The following is a 22,991-nucleotide window of genomic DNA, read 5'->3' on the forward strand; positions in this document are numbered from 1 at the left end:
ACAAGCACGAGTCCCTGTGTGTGGGCTTGAGGAATTGCGACCCTCCCCTCAAAACGTATAGGAGCCTTCACAGTTTTGAGTTAATTTCCATCCTAATAACTTGGTGAAAGACCATTCCATCACTCAGTATCAAAAGCTTTATGAATGCTAGACTGCACATAAAGACTTTCCACGACGCTCAACATGGTGGTCAATAATTTCTTTTATGCAGAATGCTGTCGTGACATTGCTCAATTCAGGTTCATATCCTGCTTCAAGTTGATGGGAAATCTGCATTTTATGCAAGATATGATTGCAAGGCATTCAATATACACAATTCCAAGAGCTTCTGCAAGGACGACATTAGTGAGATGCCACGATAATTATTGATATCATAGCTGTCTTTGTTACCATCCTTTAACAAACTGGCATTAGAATGCATATTTGAAGCTCGATGAATGTATTCAACATTAATCATGGCATTATAAATGCTTGTAAGGCAGTTAAGTAATACTCGTCCACCGTAGGTAATGTGTTCGTATGTGATAAAATCCGGGCCATCAGCCCTTCCACGCTTTAGTTTGCGCACTGCAAGTACTATTTCATCGGCTGTAAAAACAGATGACAGAATATATTCTCATTCGAAAAGCTGTTTTCAGCTAATATATCAAAGCTACCTTCCACTGTTGCATAAAATTCGGTAGAAAAGGTCCGGTCTTCGAAGATGTTTGAAAAATTCGGCAAATGAGGTTACAACATCCTCAGGTTAACTGAGTCTAACATCGTCAATCTCTAGAACTGGAAAGCGGATTTTTGCGATTTCTAAGAAGATTTACATGATGTTCAAATGAAACATGATCAATTTTCAATGCCGTTACAATAAAATCATATTTTTGCCTTTTAGATTCCCTTTGTTTTTCCCTTGAGTTCTCTTCGAAAATTGCATTTAGCTTCCTTGTACAAGCGGAACGTTTCATGTTCATCACCTCTCGGTCTTATAGCTTCAATCCAGAGTTTCCGGCATTCCCAAAATTTACGATGAAATAGTTTCAGTTGAGCCAAATTGTGATGATGGTATATTATCATCAGCAGCGACACGCATAGAGTTAATCAAAGATGCAGAGTATTATTCAATGTTGGCTGGGTATGTTAATGGGCTGTTCGGTTAAAGAAAAATTAGCTTATTTCACAAGTGAGTTTCCATACGTCTGCTCAATTACACTTGTATCTACCTTCGACCGCACTAAGGGTGACCGTGGTGAAGGAAGTTGTAACATTGGTCTGAGTAATTTCAAGTAACAAACAATAGGAAGATTATCCTATTAATTTAACACATTGTCACTTATCACCTCGCACTCGACTTATGCATAATGGCGTCGACGGGTCGACACGCACTCAGTCAGGCTCTGACACTTTTCACCGTTTGTGTTTTATGTTTCGTAAAATGTACGGTAAATACTGACAAATGGGTAACTTTCTGGCAAGAAGTTCCTGGTGATGCAAACTTTTATACCAACCAACTGGTAATTCTGCAATGTACGGGAATCGAACAGCGCTATCGAAGTACATGTAAGTATGGTGGGCCACTGCCATACTATGCAAATCACTGTGCAAGTTTCCGTCTCCTACTTAGTGGTGATATTCAACAAAACCCTGGTCCAGTAAGTAACAGTAATCGCCCAAAATTGCAGCTCTACTACCAGAACTGTCGTAGCATTGTACAAAAACTTGACGACGTGAATGTCCATTTCAGTGAACACAACTTCGATATAGTTGTACTAACGGAGACGAGGCTACGGAATGATATCTTTGACTCAGAAATAATGGATCAATTTTACCTGATCCACAGAAGAGACAGATCAGCAGATAACAGCAAAAAGACACGGGGTGGTGGTGTACTGTTAGCCATCCGACATGATCTCATTTCCATCCGTCGAATGGACATCGAAACTAACATGGAGATTGCCTGGGTGCAAGTCACTCTACGTAAGATCAACATGTATATTGCAGCTATGTACATTCCACCAAATTCACCGTCGTCAGTGCTGGAAGAGCTGGAGAAATCACTTGAAAATGTACTTTCACTTTGCAAACCCGATGACCAAGTCCTCATTTGTGGTGATTTTAATTTATCGGACATTACTTGGGACAAGACTAATGGCGGCCATAATATCCAGCCTTCTTGGAGCAGTCGGAACTCCAACCTTTTCATTGAAATGCTCAATGAATATAATTTATTCCAAGTCAGTACATTTAACACTTGCAATAACCATCAACTGGATTTTGTATTGTGTAACGACCCTGATTGTGTTCAGGTCTCTACAACTGATCCAGCTATTTCATCAGACCATCTCGCATTATCTTGCTCCATCAACATACCTGACACTGAAAAAGTGTTAAATGTCCGGAGAGATCGATACATGATTATCGTGAAGCTTTTTGACCATCTTTGGGATCTCATCAGCGTGTGTCCATGGACTTATACTCATAGGAACAAACAACATCGACGAAACAACAGATCTATTCTACGACATGCTGACTGCGTGCATCGACGACTGCGTTCCAAAAATTAAAATTCGCCCAAGAAAATATCCGCACTGGTTTACATCTGATATTATATGTCTGTTAAGAGAAAAAAATGCAGCACAAAAACGATACAAAGCATCAAAAACAGAAGACGCGTACACAGCATTCAAAGAACTACGAAAGGAATTTAAACAAGCCAAGAAGCTCGCATACAATGATTACCTCGATGACGTACAAGATCAAATAGTAACAAATAGTAAACGCTTTTGGTCTTTCATAAATAAAAAATGCAATTCTCGTTCTTTCCCAACGTCTCTTACGCATGACGGGATCAGTGCTGTTACACCACCCGATATGGCTGAACTTTTTAATAGGTATTTTAAGTCTGTTTTTAGTACTGATGATTGTGATGTTGTCCCTGAATGCGAACCTTTTGTTAACGATTGTTTAAACAATGTCATTATTACTGTTGATGAAGTGACTAACATTTTGAACAACTTAAACCCTAATAAGGCTCTAGGTCCTGATGGGATACCCGCCAGAGTCATTCGTACTTGTTCACAACCGCTTGCTCTACCGCTTACATTGATTTTTAACAAGTCACTTCAGACTGGTGTTTTTCCGTCTCTGTTCAAAAGAGGTAATATTGTTCCGGTCTATAAATCTGGCCTTCGTAATGAGGCCTGTAATTACCGGCCAATCTCACTCCTCCCTATTTTTAGTAAAGTTTTTGAAAAAGCTGTCTTTCCCCACGTGCAGAATGCACTGGCCGACAATCAGCACGGATTTGTTAGGGGGCGCTCCACTGTCACCAACCTTGTTAGTCATACACAGACCATTTATCCAGAGTTATCAATGATCGTGGCCAAGTTGATTCTATTACCTTGATTTCAGCAAAGCCTTTGACTAAGTCAATCATAGACTTTTACTGCATAAACTCTCCCACTTTGGCATTCATAGTAACATTTTGAATTGGTTCTACTCATATCTTAGTAATAGAGTGCAGAGTGTGGTACTGGTACTTAATGGGCACTTCTCCTCATGGAGTAAAGTAACTTCTGGTGTACCTCAAGGGTCTCAGTTAGGTCCGCTTCTATTTGTTCTCTATGTTAATGATATCAGTTCTTCAGTTTCAAGTTTCATGTCATTGTATGCAGATGACTCAAAATTGTATAGGCAAATTTCTAACAACTCGGACTGCAGTTCTCTTCAACAAGACCTTAACCACATTGAGAGATTGTGCACGACATGGAAACTAAAACTGAATTTTAAAAAATGTATGGTTATTTCCTTTACGAACAAGAAAACTCACATTATGCATGATTATAGTATTAATGGTGACAATTTATGCAGAGTAACATCAGTTAAAGACCTTGGTGTTCTTCTCACCCAAAATCTAAACTACTCTACGCACATTAATACAATTACTGTTAAAGCTTTCAAGCTGCTAGCTTTTATAAAACGTAACATACGTAATTTTAGCAATGTCAACACTCTCAAAACCCTGTATATAACACTTGTCCGGAGCCAGCTTGAGTATGCCAGTCAAGTATGGTCTCCACACCAGCTGTATCTCATTCACCGTCTCGAAAGAGTTCAGTGTAAATTTCTCAAATACTTGTGCGGTAAAACTGGCATAACCTACTCATCTGGCTACTACAACCAACTCTGTACCTTTTTCAAAATCCCATCTCTACAAGAGCGTAGGAGTTTTATGGATGCCACCTTCTTTTACAAATGTATGTTCTCTTTTTATAACAGCTCCGAAATTCTAGCGCGTATCTGTCTGCATGTGCCTTCTCGCACTCTGCGCTCAAAACAACATTTTAAACCTAATGTATCAAGAGTCATTGCTCATTCTTCAGCATTTTTACAAAGAACTATGAAAAATTTGAATAGTATTTTAAACAATGAGACTTTTGATATTTTTAATTGTAACTATAGGCAATTTCGCAGATTTTTATTTAATAATGTTTATTCTTTTTAGATCTGTATTTTTTTACCAATGATTGCTTTTTTTAACTATGATGTTACTGTCTTTGTTTCTTTGTTGTGCTCTTCGTAAGTTTCTTTTTCTTTTGCTGGAACTCTAATTGGGCGAAAGCCCGTTGTTCCCAGCCAGTAAATAAATAAATAAATGAATAGACAATGGCATCCATGATTTATCAGTTGGCAGTAATATATAGTCGATTGTTGAAAGGTATAAACTTGCGTGATGAGCCTCGACAGAAACTCATGGCTGGTTTGGTTCATGGGATGCTGCTTCAGTTGGCGATAGGATGTCATCAATTTGGTGTACCTGCAAAACTTGAGGCTGCCTGGGTTTGCTTTAATTTCTTTGTATATCGCTTTTTATTCAGTTCCAGTATATTCCAAGCTTTGTCGCCATTGGCACGACAGATATGTTTTCACACATGCAGGTAGCTTCGAGTGAGTCGTACAATGATCGAATTCTTTCGTTATGTTTTAGTAGACTCCATAATGCTTTCATATGACTCGAAATTATCTCGTGCTGCTTACCATACCGGTCTTCAAGAATTTTCAGTGTTTCCTTGTAGTAGCGTTCAATAGTTGAAGCCCTTCTATGGTGTGAGCTGCATCACAAGCTAGCTGTGCTGTTATGCACTGGAATTTCCATGTATCTTAAAGGTTTGGGTCGACGTCAACGGCTGCCTTAAAAGTATCGATGAACGTGGTCCATTTCAAACAGTCACCACTTAATATCGGCAGTTGAAGTTTTGGTAGTTTTACCTTTCGTAGATATGCTGATAACGCGTGCGCGGTCTTCAAGCTCCATTCTTCTCTCCATATTAAATATGGTTGTGGTCAGTAAGTCTAGGTTGCTCTGCTTTAGCTTGCTTTTACGAAGGATTTCATCAGCTTTCTGCAGCTGTTTAGCCATCTGAGGGGGTTGCTTGATCTTTTTCTCGTAGCTTGCTGGACATCCTTATAGGGTTGGTTTTCTTGCTTCTCACCTGAGACGCTAGGAGGTGGGTGGGTCCCTTAGATATGTACTGTTGTCTCTCAAAATTCCACAAGCAAGGCATATCCTCAATCGTAGCCAGCATATAGTGCACCTCCATTTATTAAGCCGTGCATTTTATAGTACCTGATCTCTGTAGCTGCTGCAATGGACAATTCCATGGCAATTGCAAACGACCTCACATACGGAGAGTTTTCAACCTCGCCATCCACTAACAAGTGATGATGAGCCTGACCGTCGATGCGAAGTACTCCCTATGACAGGCAACACTGATTTAAGATACATCATCTAGGAAGAAATCACCACAGTAATCATAACTTTTAGTCAAACATTACACTCTGCAACCACAACACAAAGCTAAGCTTACCAAAGGGAACAACACTTTCTCACGCATTTCAGTCATCAAGCTTACTATCGCCTGCCTCTGTGTTTCTCTGATGAATAACCAGCATCGATCCTCCCAGATTCATGTGGTACAATCTCAGTGCAGTATCCCCTTCCTTACAAAAACAGAATATAAAATTTTAATGAGTTCTATAGCTTATAGAAACTCTATAGATATGTAATAAAGATAGGAAAACAAGACTGTAGAGAACTTTATAGAATTCTATAAAGCGTTTTCTTGAAACAGATGTGGACCCTTCTGTAGTAGCCAATCATCCAATGGGGTGAGACAATACCGTTGCTCGTGAGGGCACTAGAAAATCGTACCTTCCTCTCCTGTTTGCTCTTTGAATTTGAGCTGGGTGTCCGGCTCACATCATGTGACCTCATAGTGGACTTGCTGAAGATACTCTCTTCATCTGGAGCAACCAAACTGGCCACTTATCTGCCTGTAGTCCACATAATTCAATGCATACATTCAATCTAGACAGGGCATTCCTTTAACAGGTACTTTTTCTTTAACAGTGATACGATTGGATGACACCTTGTAATCGATGGTCTGCTCTCACAGGACATTGCTTTCTCAGTTAATTAGTTACAATGTCTTGACTGCTCACTACAACAATATCCAGAAAATACATTGGACAGTGTGTTTAATAGCAGGCAGCAAACACTACACAAGGCGATGAGGTAACCTATTACAATTTAATAGGGAGAACATCGGTAAAGAGATTCTGTAACGTTCTTTTGACATGACACTCGCCACAGTTTATCCCCTATTTGGAAATAAAAATGAACAAAAACTACGGTGAATGTATATGCAAATTGCATGAGAAATGGTGCATTTATTTATCATCTACCAAACTATACGCACAGTGTTTCTTCGGTAATTTGTCGTCTTAAGAGTCTAGTGGTCTGGAAAAAATTAAAGTCATTTTAACAGTTAATCGTTGTGTGAAGAATCCTTCACTCCATTTTTTGGTAGCAGAGCATAGTTGAAATTCGCATGGAAGATTTGGCCGAGAGGAAAGCTAAAAGTGGTATTGAAGAAGCATTATAAGAGGAAAAGGGTGAGACAACAAGTAAAACAAAAACATCAACATCATGAAAATAAAATAGATATGGTGTTTTCATATGATTATCAAGGTATAAACAAACTGATCCAAATGTTGTGAATGTTGACGATGATATGACATCAGAAACACTCAATGCTCTTTATTCTGCAAACATTAATATTGTGGCAAACCAGCCAGCATCTTCAACTGCTATTGAACACGATCCCAGGAATCAATTACAGCGAGTATCGATTCGTATGTTTTCTGGTGATAAACGTACATACAAAAGTTGGAGAGCAGCTTTTACTGCGTGTTGGCTAAGCTCCCACCATTCAAAGAACTAACCTTTACAACCGCGTCAGTGCCTTTATGATGAAGCACTCAAATTATAGTAAGTCATGGACACTCAGCTACTGTTTACGAAACTAATTGAAAGTATGGAGGAAAACGTCGCAAGATTGCAATTCAAATTGAAGAACTTCAAAACTTTAGACCAATATGTTCAGGTCATCGTAGACATGTTGAGAAGTTTGCTGATTTTGTTAGACATTGCAGTCATATTATGAGTTAGGTCAGGATGACTGTCATAATATCGTCAATGGCCATTTGAAAGGGGAAAACAGAAACTGTAGACGTTCTGACAAAGTAGGTCAATCAAGAGACAGAATTCTAAACTATTACATTTGATACTGTGGAGGGCTTAAACTACAAGGCTGCTATTGGTGAGTGTAAAAATCCGAAGAACACTAATAAAGCAATCTTTGGACATATTAAAAGTGATGCAAAGTTCCAAAAATAGGTCAAGAAATGTACACAGACTCTATGAAGTTTGCAACAATCAGTATGTTGTCTGGAAATGTGATAAACTGGATAAATGATGTCGGTGGCACACGGGACTTTACAAAGCCATCAATATTGTGTTATCTTTGTTTAAGAAATGCTCAATATGATAAAATGTGTCCTATGTGGTATAAATGGCTGAAGTGACACCAATAATACTCTGTTATATAGAAATAGTATTCAGAACTGGCATGCAAATCCGAAAAAACAGAGAATGGTACGATTTATGATAGTGGCAAAAAGGTGATGTCTTACATTGCTTCAGCGCAAAGAGATGCTGCAACTTCTAACAATATGGCTGCATCCTTCAAAGAGGAGGAACATCAACACAAATCAGATCAATGACCATCAACCACAATGGTGTAAAACATTCCTTAGCAAGAATGTTCTATGGCACTTTGTACTGTTCCAGTCATCCTTTAAAAACTCAATCGAAGAATTAAAGCAAAATGTACGATTAGATGATGTTGGTACGAAGACTTACATTCATGCTGACATTGCTGTTGATTTTGTTCTGCAAAGTAAGCCTAAAAGGTACAGTCTATCCATGTGTTAAATGGACATATAGAAAATTTTGAGACAATGCAGGTTAAATTTTTCTTGAAAGCGTATATTGTAGAGTTGATATTAATGTTAGGACATTCAGTACATATAAAGTAACAGGCAATATGGAACTGACGGGTTGGAATAAGTATGCAGTAAGATGAAAACATCTTAATTGTATAAACTCTCCAAAGCTTGCTCCACATTCGGCAGTTGATGTTCTTACTGGTACTGACTATGCTATCTTCACTATTCCTTTCGAGACACCAGAGGATAACATGGGGAGGCAATAGCTAGACTTACTCCTCTAGGTTGAACATTTCTAGGCAATACTAAATGCAGTATACCAGGTGACGTACTTTGGTTAAGTACTCATCAGAACTTGCGGAAATTGACAATACTCTTAGGCAATTTATGGAGCAGAAAAACCGCAGAGAACACTTATATTTAACTTAGTCATGAAGACCAACTTTCGTTAGACAAAGATAAAAGGTGCTCAGATTTGTAGATGGAAGATACCAAGTAGCTAACCGTGGAGAAAAAATGTCCCAAAACAAGCAAATAACCATGAAATGGCACAACAACGTCTACAGAACACTGAGGAAAGTATGTTAAGGGATGATGACATTGCAAAAGCCTATGTAGCAAATATTGAACAGTATATGAATAAGATCAAGTCGTCTGAAGAGAACTTGACCAAACGGTTTCTCCTCACTTCATATAAGAAAGACTTGCATTATAGTTGATCCTTCACCTTTGTATAAAGGTGTATCTCATAATGATGCTATTCATCAATGATGAAGAGTACAAAATGAGCTCTTTGATGTCGTCCTTCGTTTTCGGAGAAATCCAGTTACACTGGCTTCTGATATTTTTGAAACGTATTTGAAGATATAGATAGCACCACAAGGCCGGCCATATTATAGATTCCTTACGGAGAGAGTTGGAAACAGACAAATCACTGGTGGTATATGGATCAAGCGGTAAGTCTTTTAGAGTAAACTGTTCACCATTTCAAGCAGTTTGTCACTCAAATACAAGCAAAAGCAAATGAAGAAGAGTTTCAATTGGCTGCAGGAACAGTGTTAAAATCGACATGGACTAATGATAGTGTTGACTCTGTAATGAATGATCAACAAGGCATCGAACTTAATCGATTGCCATCTGAACTTTGGGAGAAAGCTTGTATGCATGCTCACAAGTGGCTATCGATTTCAGCAACAGTGTTGGCACAGATACCCACAGAAGACAGGGGATTTAAAGTAGACTTTGACAACAACCCAATAAAAATGAAGACTCTTGATGGCCCAAAGAGGATACAGATATCACCACAACCATAATCAATCACATTACATTTCAGGTCAATCTACCATTGATGAGTTTGTTTTCACTTAACGCAACTTCCTGATGAAGATTGCTATGCAATTTGATCCACTTGGCATGTCTACACATTAAATCGGTGCAAAATCCCTTTCCGAGAAATTTGGGCAGCTGGAATTGACTTGGATGACCCTCCTGATAGATATTTGGAACTGAAATTGTCTCTGCCCTTGATATGTCTAATATCATTGTTAAACTCCTGTAACATTAAACTCCATCTCAGCAATCGAATTTCCACCATTTCATCCTAGGATTACAGACCAGCTTTTAAACATATCATTAAGCTATCAGGATGTTTTACATGAGCTAAATATTATTGATGTTAACAAAGCAGTAGGGCCAGATCTTCTGTCTAGTGTCATCCTGAAAGCATGTTCTCATGAACTTGCTACTCGGATTATGTATCATCTTCAACAGGTCTTTGCATTTGGGAGTCTTTCCTCAAGCATTCAAAGTTGCAAATTTTACACCAGTTTATAAATCAGGGGACAAATCAAAGGTAGTTAACTACCGTCCAATATCTCTTTTGCCATTAGTATCTAAAGTTTTTGAGAAAGTAGTTTATGCTCGCCTGTTTCCCCATGTCAGGGAATATATTTCAGAATCCCAACATGGATTTATGAAAGGTCGGTCAACTCAGACAAATTTAGTAAGATATGTTGATTTTATTACAGGAGCTATCGATCAGAAATTTCAGGTAGACAGCATTTATACTGATTTCAGTAAGGCTTTCGACACTGTATCACATTCCTTATTGTCACATAAACTGAGCAGATATGGTTTCACCGGCAGCGTTTTGTCCTGGCTTACATCGTACCTCCGTAACAGAACACAACGTGTAGTTATCAATGGTCACATGTCATCACCATGTGATGTCACGTCAGGTGTACCCCAAGGTTCATTAATTGGGCCACTTTTGTTCATTCTGTATGTCAACGACTTGCCAGACATTGTTCATTGCCATGGATCATCATCACTGTGCTCAATGTATGCTGACGACGCTAAATTTTTTCGCACAATTAGCACACAAATTATTGTATTTCCCTCCGAGCAGACATTGATAATGTTTACAAATGGTGCAATACATGGAAATTAAAGCTTAATGTCGGAAAGTGCAGCATCATTACATTTACAAACAAAAAGAATCGGATCACCTACAATTACAGTATTGCTGGTGGGCCACTGGCCCGCGTTCATAGTGTTAAAGATCTTGTATTCTTCTTACCTCGAACATGTGTTTTAACACTTACATTGATAGTATTGTTAGAAAAGCTTTTAGAATGATGGGTTTTATTAAGCGTACATGCGCTAACTTTTCAAATATTTCTACTCTGAGGTCTTTGTATGTGAGCCACGTGAGAAGCCACCTAGAATACTGCAGTGTTATATGGTCTCCATGGCAAGTAACACAAATTGATAAAATCGAACGAGTGCAGCAAAAGTTTATTAAATTTTATGCTTTAAATCAAATCTGCAATATACTTCAGCAGAGTATTATTCTCTCAGTACCAGGTTTAAGCTTCCCCCACTGGTAACGAGGCATAAATTTTTAGACGGCATTTTTGTTTCAAACTTGTCATGCACACTATAATTGCTCGTCCATTTTGTACAAAATACCTTTTAACGTACCATGCAGACAGCTGCGTAATAGCTACATTTTCCGCATCAGTGCCTCTAGAATTAATCTCAGGAAACACTCTCCAATTTAAGAAGCTTAAATACTATCAATGGAATTTTAAAAGATCAATTAAATCTTGATTTATTTAGTTCTACTTTCACCTTTCGGCAAGCACTGCAGGGTGCATGTTTTTACTAGTTTCCTTGATTGTTGTTTTTAAATATTTCTTTGTTTGTTAGTTAGTTTGTTATGATTGCGAGATCACTTTTTTTTTTGCGAATAGTTTTCTTTTTTATATGTTAAGTTTTATTTTCTAGGTGCCTGTAAATGGGCTTTATGCCCTATGGTTTACCTAAATAAATAAATAAATAAATAAATAAATAAATAAATAAATAAATAAATAAATAAATGATTTTTGCCTTTTAATTTCTGCAGAAAAACAAGGAGTTGTGATCAATATAAACTACTATTGACTGATTTGAAGAAGTAACATAAACTTCAAGACGCTGTAAAGCTAATATCAAAGATAAATACTTTTTTTCAATTGTAGAGTAGTTTCTCAGGGATTTGTTAAATTTGCATGAAAAGTAGCAAACAGGATGATCTATCCAATTCTATCCTTGTGCAATAAAACAGCACCAGCAGCCGTATCACCAGCATCTACAGCTAATTTGAATGGCAAACTGTAATCTGGTGCAGACAAGACTGGGGCACTTTGCAGTATGGCTTTAAGTGTAACAAATGTCTGTTAGCATGGTTCTGGCCAAACAAACTTTACTTTCGTTTTAAGTAAGTTAGTGAAAGGGTCAGTAATTGTAGAGAAATTTAAACAGATCTTTCTGTAGTAACCATGCAGCCATACCGAAAAAGCACATCAGTTGTCTCTTGCAGTTTGGTATGGGAAAACTTGAAATGGCACTAAATTTGGCATAAAGTATGCACTGCGAACTCCAGTTACTTTTACTTAGTTCAATTAAGTCATTGTTCGGCAAATTTTGGACTTCTTCCTGGAGATAATTCGCTTTCGTTGGATTCAGTCTATATGGATGTTTTCCACAGGATTACTGTCGCCGACATCAACATTGTGATAGATGATGTTTGTCTTCGTTGGAACATCTTGAAACAGGTGTTTATATTCATGGATCAGTTCTTTCGACTGTTGCTGTTGTGACTGCTGAAGGTGTGCCAGCTTTGTAGATTCAAGATTCTCCAGGATTTCTGGATCCTGGAGTCTGACCGAGCCCAGCTTTGAATTTAGAGTATTTTCACTCAAGTCAGTTTCAGTATCGCTACTTTGATAATGGTTTGAACTGACTGCACTGACAGGTTGTGTTACAGTAGGATTATTCCTATCAAAATATGGCTTAAGCATATTTATATGGCATAATTGTTTTTGTTTTTGCCTGTCAAGTGTTGTTATTATGATGTAATTTCAATCGCTTAATTTCTTATCAATTAGATATGGCCCAAAGTAACGAGCATGGAGCCGGAGTGGTTTGCCAGGAACCGGAAGAAGAATAAGAACTTTTTGACCTGGTTCAAACTTCTGTTTTGAAGTGTTTTATCGTATTTGACTTTCATAGTCTGTTGAGATGACTCAAGGTTTCCCTGGCTAATTCACATGCCTTAGAGAGTTTTGTTCGAAAATCTGAATCATATTGTAAAATGTTGAGACAATCATTACCGTTTGATAGAAATTTCTCTTTAAAGAGCTTAAGTAGGCCAAGGACTGTATGTCCGAATACAAGCTCAAATGGGCTAAAACCAAGAGACTCTTGCTCTTGAATTTACTCTCTAACAGCAAAGAGCAGAAAATGAATTCCTTCATCCCACTGCTTCTGTGTGTCAAACCAGTAGGTTCTAATCATATTTTTCAAAGTTTGATGAAATTGTTCGAGAGCACCCTGACTTTCTGGGTGATAGGCGGATGATCTATACTGTTTAGTGCCAAGCTGATCCATGACTTGATGAAAGATTCCCACTTAGGGAGGCTGAATAAAGTGAAAAATTTGAATAAAGCTTTCACTATGTCTTTGTCTTTATATTTCTCAGTGGTATGGCTTCTGGGAACCGAGTAGATGTACACTACACATAATTGTCAACATGTACTCATTTCCTGATCTTGTTTTTGGTAGGGGCCAAACACACTCTATTAGTATTCTACTAAATGGTTCTTGAAATGCAGGAATTGGCTGCAAAGGGGCTTTTGGAATGGTCTGATTTGCTTTTCCTACCATCTAACATGTGTTACAAGTTTTACAGAAATGTGCTACATTCTGCCTGAGATTAGACCAATAAAAGTGACTGAGAATTTTATGATAAGCTTTCCTGACTCCTAAATGACCAGCCCAGGGGGTTTCATAAGCCAGGCTCAATACTTCAGCACGATAGGACTTTGGAACCACTATTTGATGTTTTATAGCCCAATCGTCATCAACCAAGACATCTGGAGGTCTCCATTTACATATGAGAACACCGGACTTTGTATAATAAGAAACAGGACTATTTGAAGTTTCACCTTCGTCATCAATCCTGTCAAACAAACACAAAATATTTGGATCTTTGTGTTGTTCTAGAATGAGATTTGATCTAGAAAATGTCTGACCTTGGTCAGCTGAAGTTTTAATGGAAGTTTCAAATCCTCGAGTGATAACGGAATGATCCGTGTCAAATACCTGACTAAGAAAGGTGTTATTTAAGTCAACGTCTGTGACATCATTTTTGAGAATATTTTGATTCTCGGAAGTTTTCTTTGACATGGCTCGAGTAACAGCACATGAAGGATACAGCAGGGATTTCTTGCTCAATTAGCTCTGGATCCTGATCTAAACTAGGTTTATCAGTCACAAGTGGATTAGTTATGACCTTCTCCCCAGCAAGGTTGTTTCCAAGGAGAAGGTGAATCCCTTCAAAAGGCAAAAAAGGCCTAATACCTAAATTCACAGGTCCAGAAACAAAGTCCGAAAGGGAATGTAGTCATTACAATCTACCACCTTAATAAGAACTTCAGAACCTGAAAATGACATTTCAGAAAACGGCAGGGTATCTGCAAATAAAAGAGACTGGGAAGCCCCGGTATCTCTTAAAATTTTGACAGGGGTAGATGAAGACAAATCACTAGAAAGTGATATAAAACTATCATGAATAAATGGTTCAAAAATACCCATAATGCTATCTTGAGAAGAATTGACTTTGACCTCATTAATTGAGGATAAGAGGGTTTAACCTCGGAAAGTGTGTTGCACATTGAGATGATGAAGAAATAAGCCGGTGTGCTTAGATCCACTTTGACCACTTTGACGTTCATGTTTTCTTTTCAATTTGAAACAATCTGACAGTAAATGGCCGTCTTTCTTACAATAATTACAAGAAATTGTACCAAACTGTTCCAGAAGGAGATTGACACTTGGGATCTGATGGTGTGGGCGTGTTACTTGAACTTTGTGAGCTGTTGTAATTTGATTTTCTACTGTCGTTTGAAAAATTCTTGCATGAAAAGGAGGATTTATATTTTCCTGCATTGTTTCAGTATAAAAAGGACTGGATGGTTTGTTGACAAATGAAGTTTTGTGGGTCAATGAATAATCATCGACCAAACGTGCAGCAACCTCTGATGTATCTGCCTTTTGTTCATTGATAAACGTCTTGATTTCTCTCCGGATGCACCTTTTTAATTCCTCAATCAATATAAGTTGACGTAATTTTTCGTGACTTTGACTGACCTTTTCAGGAGCACACCATCGATCAAACAGATGTTCTTTCGTTCGAGCAAATTCGACATAGGTTTGTCCCTACATTTCTGACGGTAAGCTTCAGATACCAACTCATAATGCTTGAGAATTAATTCCTCCACACAATCATAATCTAAAGCCTGCTCTACTGACAACTGAATGTAAATTTATCTGGCTTTACCCGCCAAAGCACTCGGCAAAAGCATAGGCAAGGACTCTCCAGGCCAATTCAGACTCTGAGCAATTTTCTCAAAATGAAGGAAATATTTGTCAACATCCTTTTCTTGGAAAGGGGAACTAACCTGAAATGCTTAGTGATGTCAAAATTGTCTGAAGGGAAGAATTTTCCTGACTGTCCAAGCTCTAAACGTTTTATTTCTACCTGTAGTCGATGTTCTTCTAATTCTCTTTCCTTTTCTTTTTCCTCTCTCTTTCTCTCTTTGTCTTTCTTCCATTTGCAATTCTTTTTCTCTCTGTCTTTCTTCCATTTGTAATTCTTTTCTGTCTTTCTTTCATTTGTAATTCTAGTTTCTTAAGCTCCAAATTTGCCTGCATTTCTAATTCTAATTTTCTGAGTTCAAAGGAAGACTCAGGCTCATAATCATGCAAGATGGATTCATCAAATTTGCCTACACTGACTAAATATTTGACAATATTGTACTGAATTTCCTTCTTGCGCATACATCTTTTAACTTCTACTTTAAGGAAATTGGCCAGTGCAATGAGGTTGTCTTTTCTGAGGGAATCAAATGCCTTATCAAGGTCTTCCATCAATTCGTCTGGTTTGAATACCGCCATGATTAATTTCACCAGGTTCACAATATACAGTATTTTGGAAAAGGCTGGCAAAATCCTGTCAAACGGCTCAAATGTTTGTATCCCGGACAAGCCCCAAATCTTGTTACATGAAAGAAAACGAACAAAAGGTGAACTCAGCAAATTCTGTATAAAAACCAAATTTATTACAAAAAAACTAATTGCTAAGTCAAGGGATAGAATACAAACTGTAAAAGTGTACAAGGCTACTTATCTCAGCTGGGACGGCAAAGCTCCAGTCTCAGAGTTGTAACAGTCAGTCGGATGAATGAACAGTCCTTTGGCTGTTTGCACAAAGTAAACAGTATAAATCCAGCGTGGCAGTGAAGGTTTGAAAAGTCATGAAATTAATACCGCTGGAGTTTCCAAAGAGTATCACGCAAGAGACACAATCCCAAATGTCTGACTGCAAGCTGCGCCGGTTCCTATTTATACTCATGTGGTTATATAAGAGAATATAAGATCAATCTAGAACTTTTATTGACATGCTAATTACTGCTCTAAAATTATCTCTCTTACACAACTAATTGAATTTCTAGAACATTCCAAACATGACTAATTGAATTCAAGGTCGTGAGGTCGTGAAGGGCAGTGACCTTGAGAATGTTCTAGACTACTTAAACTCAGGTTGTGAGTGGGGGAAATGACCTACATAACAATATATATATATATATATATATATATATATATATATATATATATATAATATATATATATATATATATATATATATATATATATATATATATATATATATATATATATATATATATATATATATATATATATATATATATATATATTATATATATATATGCCAACCTGTACAACAGGATGCTGTCTCAAGGAGGAGAACAACATAAACTCATGAGACCCATCATAAAGCTATGCCAAGATATCCTCTTCTTTAAAAAAATTTAAATACAACACCTAAAGACATCATACATCACATCAGATTCCGAATAACTTAAGGTGTGGTGGTACTTGATCAGTACTGCTTGGGGAACAAAGGCAGTTGACTGTATATTTTTCAAATCAAAGAAACAGTGGCCTCGGTAAATAAATGATTAACAGTTATGGAGCTTTAATGATGTTCATTCTTTGCTATTTGATAATTGTTATATCTTAATCATTAACTTGATACCAACTTAGAGAATAAATAATGATCCACCCTTTGCATTTGCATGACGTTACCATACATCATTGCTGTAATTAAGGCCGTTCGAGTGAATTTAAACTGTATGGCTACTTTTGAATATATATATATATATATATATATATATATATATATATATATATATATATATTCAAAAGTAGCCATACAGTTGTGTTAAGTTAAATTTCGGTTAAATATATTCAAGAACATGATTCCTATTGCCATGTTGATTTGAATGAAGCGGCTCATTTATCTCATGAGAGCATCATTGACGGGCAGCATTGGGCACGCGAGTATGACCCTGCCTTGACTAATTCCTTATCAAATCATATTTTCAGCACTCACGTGGAGGTCTTGAACCTTTGCCTGCAATTGAAGGACACACTGAAGTTCTAGAGAATTCTGAGTAAGTGCAAGTCAGCAGTGTTCTCTATTATTGACAAAACTACATTCATACACGTATTGATTTTTGATTGGTCACATTTTATAAATCATCATGAAATGTAATTAGGCTCACATTGCATTTCTTGCTTCAATAACGTTACAGTAAAAAATCATCGAATTAGATCTTTGGATCAGTTTTAAGAGTCTGTCTAAAAACGCCTCGAATTATGGTGTATAGTACATGACTACGCAGAAGTAAGACTACTATCATTTTTTGTAGTTACATTTATTTAAGATAGCAGTTAGTCAATTCAAAAGTCTACGAAAATGTGGTTTTCTCTTCTGGAATTTTAGATACATCGCAAGGGCAATAGTCCTACTGTATAATTTTGTGCAGCCTACATTTCTTAAGGAGAAATTTCAGTTTCCAAAGATGTATGATCCTACTAAACACAATCATTGTCGTTTCCTTTCAAAGTTCATTTATAGAAGCTTTCTCTCCAAATGCATTTCATAGTCTAATGACATTAGCGGGTTACCTACAAAACAATGGACATAATAAACGGGTTAATAACAAAACAATGGAAATCTCCGTTATGCAGCGCATTCTTTCATGTAGAAATTCTTGATTTTCCATTTTATTTTGAAATCTACCACCAACATTGCTTGACTGTATATTTGAAAATAAACATCAATTTATAAAGTGGTTTCGTCCATTTCTACAAGCCATGAAAATAGCCTTGAAAATAATCACGTTTCACCGATAATTAAAATTTATCTCTTTATTCTTTGTACCTTACAGGAAGATGACTATAAATCTACATATAATTTTCTGTAAAGACATATATGTCCCTAGCTTTGAAAAACACGAGGTGATAGCTTACATTTGGAAAGGACTGAAGAGGCCCGAACAGAAAGAAGACAATCTGGTTCACATGGTCAAAATGGGTGTCAAAAGGTAAGCAAAAGCAAACGGTACTTATGACAGCTTGAATTTCGAGTTTTCACCAAGGAATACATATGCATGCTATTTCTTGATTGTGCCTTTTCCATGTTTCAAGTGCTCCAAGTTTCTTACACTTAGATGACGAGATGCCTTGTAGGCACATGTGGACAAGTATGTTGTCCGTGACCTTCTTTGCATGCAAATATCACAATGAAGATAGCTGAAGACAGTACTTTATGTTTTTGTCACCTGTATTTGGTGCTTGAATCTTTGAAGATTCACACATGTATTTATTACTATTTAGGGATACATGCATTTCGGTGATTTTCAATATGGAAAGTTGATATATGGATTTTCCTTGCCATGCATATCTGGTGTAAAATGTTTTTATCAATCTCCAGGGCAATGAACGGTTACACTAATGTAATACTGCAATTTAGATCCCTGTGGATAAATGCATCAAGATATGCACATTTTAAATTGACATCCATAAAATAATGGGCAAAAAACAATATGAGGTTATTACCAAACTACTACAAAGGATGCTTGAGAACTTTGGCGCAGTCGATTACCCGCCCTGAAGCGGAGGGTGATGCGCGGCGCCGATGTCCGAGTGTATTCTTTGCTGTATTTTCGTAATGACCTTGTTATTATACATCTTACATTTGTAACTTGAGAGAGCGAGACGTAGCGTGGCACACGTCCAAAGAGTACCTTGAAATCTTTCAATAGTGAATATGCAGATGTAGCCGCAGGGGATGGGGCGCCTGGAAATGGTAAATGTGATGGAACGGGCGGTAAAGTGTGATTGTATAGGTAATCGAGCTAAAAGGATACTGAGATCATCCTTGTTTCTTCTTGTTATCGAAAGGATCATGAGTTCACCTGTTGTAAAATAAGATACAGTTTACATGTAAATAATTGAAATGTACCCAAGACAGGTATATTACAATAACACTATCCCTTCTTTCCTTGCCAGTGAAAGATATTTATGTCTTACTATTACATCAACGTTACTATTGGTTTTTTCTACTTAAAGCCAGTTAGCAGGACATCATTTGAAGTCATATTCATCTGCTGTAGACACTGGTTGTGTAATCATACGGTATTCGGTGTACATGATCATCTGGCTACAGTGACCTCAATGTCTGTAAACACACCAGGCCAGGCAATTTATAACATTGCTCTCGTGAATGATTGCTATCCTGCATTTCCTCCATGATGTCGGTATTAGCATTACGTCACCAACAAATATTAGTCTATCGGTTTTATTTATTTCATTTTTCATAGTATAGTGTGATCTGACAGGACCATATATCTGGTACTTGTATTGCGACAATCTGTTTTTGACAATCTACGCAAGTGCTTGAAGGATTTCATCCTGCGAAGTGGCGGCTCTCAACTCTTTCAGCTTGTCGGGTGCGGCTTGGAAATTTTCGACCACGCCTGTACAATGAGATCCGTTTCAGCTTTCAGTTCTTCGTGTTGTTGTATTTGTCCTACGTCTGCTCGTGTCAGCTACATACAATTTCTTTCCTGGCATATGGGCTTGCAAAGATATCAATTTGCTGTAAGATGTATGCCAGGAAAGAAAATGTATGTAGCTGACACGAACAGACCTAGGACAAGTACTGAACGCTGAAATGGATCACATTGTACAGCAAAACAACATGGTCCAATATCAACCAGTATACAAGAGTCACCTCTATGTTTAGTGACTGCCTTTCAGCGTATCTTCATTATCATTCTGTCCCATCATTGGGTCTTGCCTTCGTTTAACCAAATCAGTCTGGATTGTCCTTGTTGACCCATGGAAGTTTCACTTGTAAACTCTGTTCTCTTCCTTATTTAGCCAGTCTAAGTCTTTTCCCGGCACAAGATTACGTCAAGGGGGCGCAATCACAGCATTTCCTTCAACTTAGCACACATATCAATCATAAGATTCGACATGAAATTTGTACCCTGGTCTGACAGAATTTCACAAGGTAGTCCCATATGACTAAAAACGTGTATCAATGCCGTCGCAACAGTTTCTGCCTCTTGGTGTGAAATAGCCAGGGCCTTGGGATAGAGAATTGCATTATCCACAATGACTAAAATAATCTTGTTTCCACGTCAAGTTCTTTTCTAAAGTCCAACAATATCCATTGCGATTAACTCAAACGGTATATTTGTAAAAGGCTTCGAAACAAAAGGTGCTTTCTCAAATGCTCTCCATCTAGTAAATTTTTGACATGGGCCACAAGTCCTGCAGTATTCTGCAACATCCTTGGAAATACCAGGCCAGTAATAGTATTGTAGCAACCGTCAGTTAGTCTTTTCAATACCGAGGTGTCCCGACAGAGGTATGTCATGTGACACTCTTAGCAATGCATTGTGACATTCTGCAGGCACTACAATAAGTCTAACTTCACGCACCTTATGTGAAGAAATCCACTTACGATACAATAATTTCTCATGCAAGAAAAATTTGATCTGATTTTCCAACAATTGCCTTGCATCTGCATGCTCTCGCCCCTCGGCAAGAGTAGGATCGGCTAGTTGAAGTTCTCTTAACTTATCCTGATCTATAACCTTAATATTTCAGCATATTCCTGCTGACATTTTAATCCAGTGGAAATGTTCTTTTTTTCTTTCGATGTGACGTCATCACTTGCCTCATCATCACTGATGTCACTCATGTCTGATGAATTCTCATCAAACGGTTGGTCAAGGGCTGATGCATCATTGAAGGTATCGTTACAGTCACCCCCACTATTTACATTTGAATAGTCTTCATCAAACAAGCTAGAGATACCCAGTGAATCATCGTGTTTGTCATGTGACCCATTTACCACTTTTGTTTCATTGACAATGTCAATGTGTCCTGAAGCGCTGTTACTTTCATCAGATGACTCAACTTCCTCATCGAAGTCATCATCTATTTATTCCGCTTCAACAAAAGTTGGCAATTCATCAACAGGTTTTGCTCTCACGCCATACGCCATTTCATTTTTCTTGACTATAGCCTCACGCTCATCTTGCACTTTCTTTTGACTTCTTGTGACCACTAACGCACAGGGATCCTGCAAGGCAAGCGCACCCTGACCTAGCTGAGCATCTTTAGGTATACCTTTCCATACCGCCATACGTAAAGGTCCAGTCACTTTCAATCTGGGCTTTGACAACAGGCGTTTTGTGCACTGTTTCATCTGCACAACTGATATTGCAAATCTCGCCACGCAAATATGAGAGACTGTTGTAAAAATTTTGGCTTTACCAAAGTGTTACAACAAAGTTTTATAACAAAGTTTTACAACAAAGTTTTACAACACCCTGTGTCTCTCTGAATACCCACTGCTTTACCGTCTAAGCAACCAATGTAAGTATTTCTCAAAAGTACATACTCATTACAGAATTCAGCGCAAATGGCATTACCTTTGTCATCCTGACATTACCAACTATCTTTGTATTTGCTGAACCAGCATTTTTATCCGACTTTATTCAGGAAAATTCTTGCCATATGACCAGTCTTCCCAAAATATAACATGCACCTGAGGACTCAGACCTCTCACTGTCTTGGGATGAATTATCAATCTTTTTCCCCTCACTCCTTTGCTGCTTAGTTTTATTGTTAAAACTTTTGAAACTTCTCTTCCGCTGAGTGTCATCGCTAGCAGCGCCAGTTTGAGCAGATTTATATTTCTCACCAAGTTTTATCAATTCTTTAAAGTCTGCGGGACCCCTTTCCTTAAACCACGCTTGCATTATTGGTAACCACTTAATGAAAGAATCCCACTTGTTTTCATCCTGTGGTCAAAAGTCTTTGCAACAATAATCACCCAACATACAGAGTGTCTTTTCATCTTTGTGTTTGCAAGCTCTGAGTTTAACTAAGTATAACTCTCTGGTGAGCTCGTACTTCCTAAGTATAGCCACTTTAAGCTTATCATAATCTAGGGCTTCATCTTCCCTCAACGTACAATATGCCTCCAGGACCTTAACAACTACAGTCGGAACTAATTGCTTTGGCAAAATCCTTTTAGACCAACTGTAAGTTCGGATAGTGTTGGTAAATCGTCACTTTCTACTTACAAGAAATTAAGACTTGCTCTGTGGTACTTATTGAATAACTTTCTTAATTACTCGCGTAAGTACTAACATAAGAACTAACGTAAGTACTAACGTTAGTACTAACGTAAGTACTACGTAGTTCTAATAATATTTTCCTCTGGCACCCAACTATTGAAACTTTCTGGATAACCTTTCCATTTTATCAGGTAGTATTTCTTTCCCCTGACTTTTTTCCTCTTCAGAATTCGTTCGACTCTGTACAGCTTGTTGGCGCCAGCTCTGCCAGTTACGCTCTGCAGTTCATCGGAATAGAAAGTGCCGAGTATTTCCTCTCCATTCAGATCTTTTATTTTGTAAACGGGCGGCGTTCCCAGTCCAGCTGCATACACCACTTTTGTAACTATGAAGATCTCCTCTGTTCAATTTGGTAAATATCCTTTCCTGAAAGTGGTCTTGTATTTTGTAATTTGGACCCGTTCTCCCGGCTTGAATTAAGGCCCGCGGCCGCCAACTCAGGACCGTATAATGTATAAAATGCCTGCAAATCGTTGTCCTCTGTTATGTCGACGGGTTTCATTTTGATACTTGTGTGTACAG

At 37.8% G+C, this 22,991-nt stretch overlaps 1 protein-coding gene across 3 annotated transcripts in view; it reads left to right on the forward strand.

Annotated features, from left to right (window-relative positions):
- Positions 1–22,991, forward strand: part of LOC139139198 (uncharacterized) — a 120,081-nt gene that overhangs the window by 59,496 nt on the left and 37,594 nt on the right. For all 3 annotated transcript variants that reach the window (XM_070708023.1, XM_070708024.1, XM_070708025.1), the window contains exons 4-5: positions 17,350–17,417; positions 18,198–18,353. In XM_070708023.1, the coding sequence (XP_070564124.1) occupies positions 17,350–17,417; positions 18,198–18,353 (224 nt within the window). The remainder of the gene's footprint in view (positions 1–17,349; positions 17,418–18,197; positions 18,354–22,991) is intronic.

This window comes from Ptychodera flava, chromosome 8 (genome assembly GCF_041260155.1).
Source record: "Ptychodera flava strain L36383 chromosome 8, AS_Pfla_20210202, whole genome shotgun sequence".
Taxonomy (NCBI): Eukaryota; Metazoa; Hemichordata; class Enteropneusta; family Ptychoderidae; genus Ptychodera; species Ptychodera flava.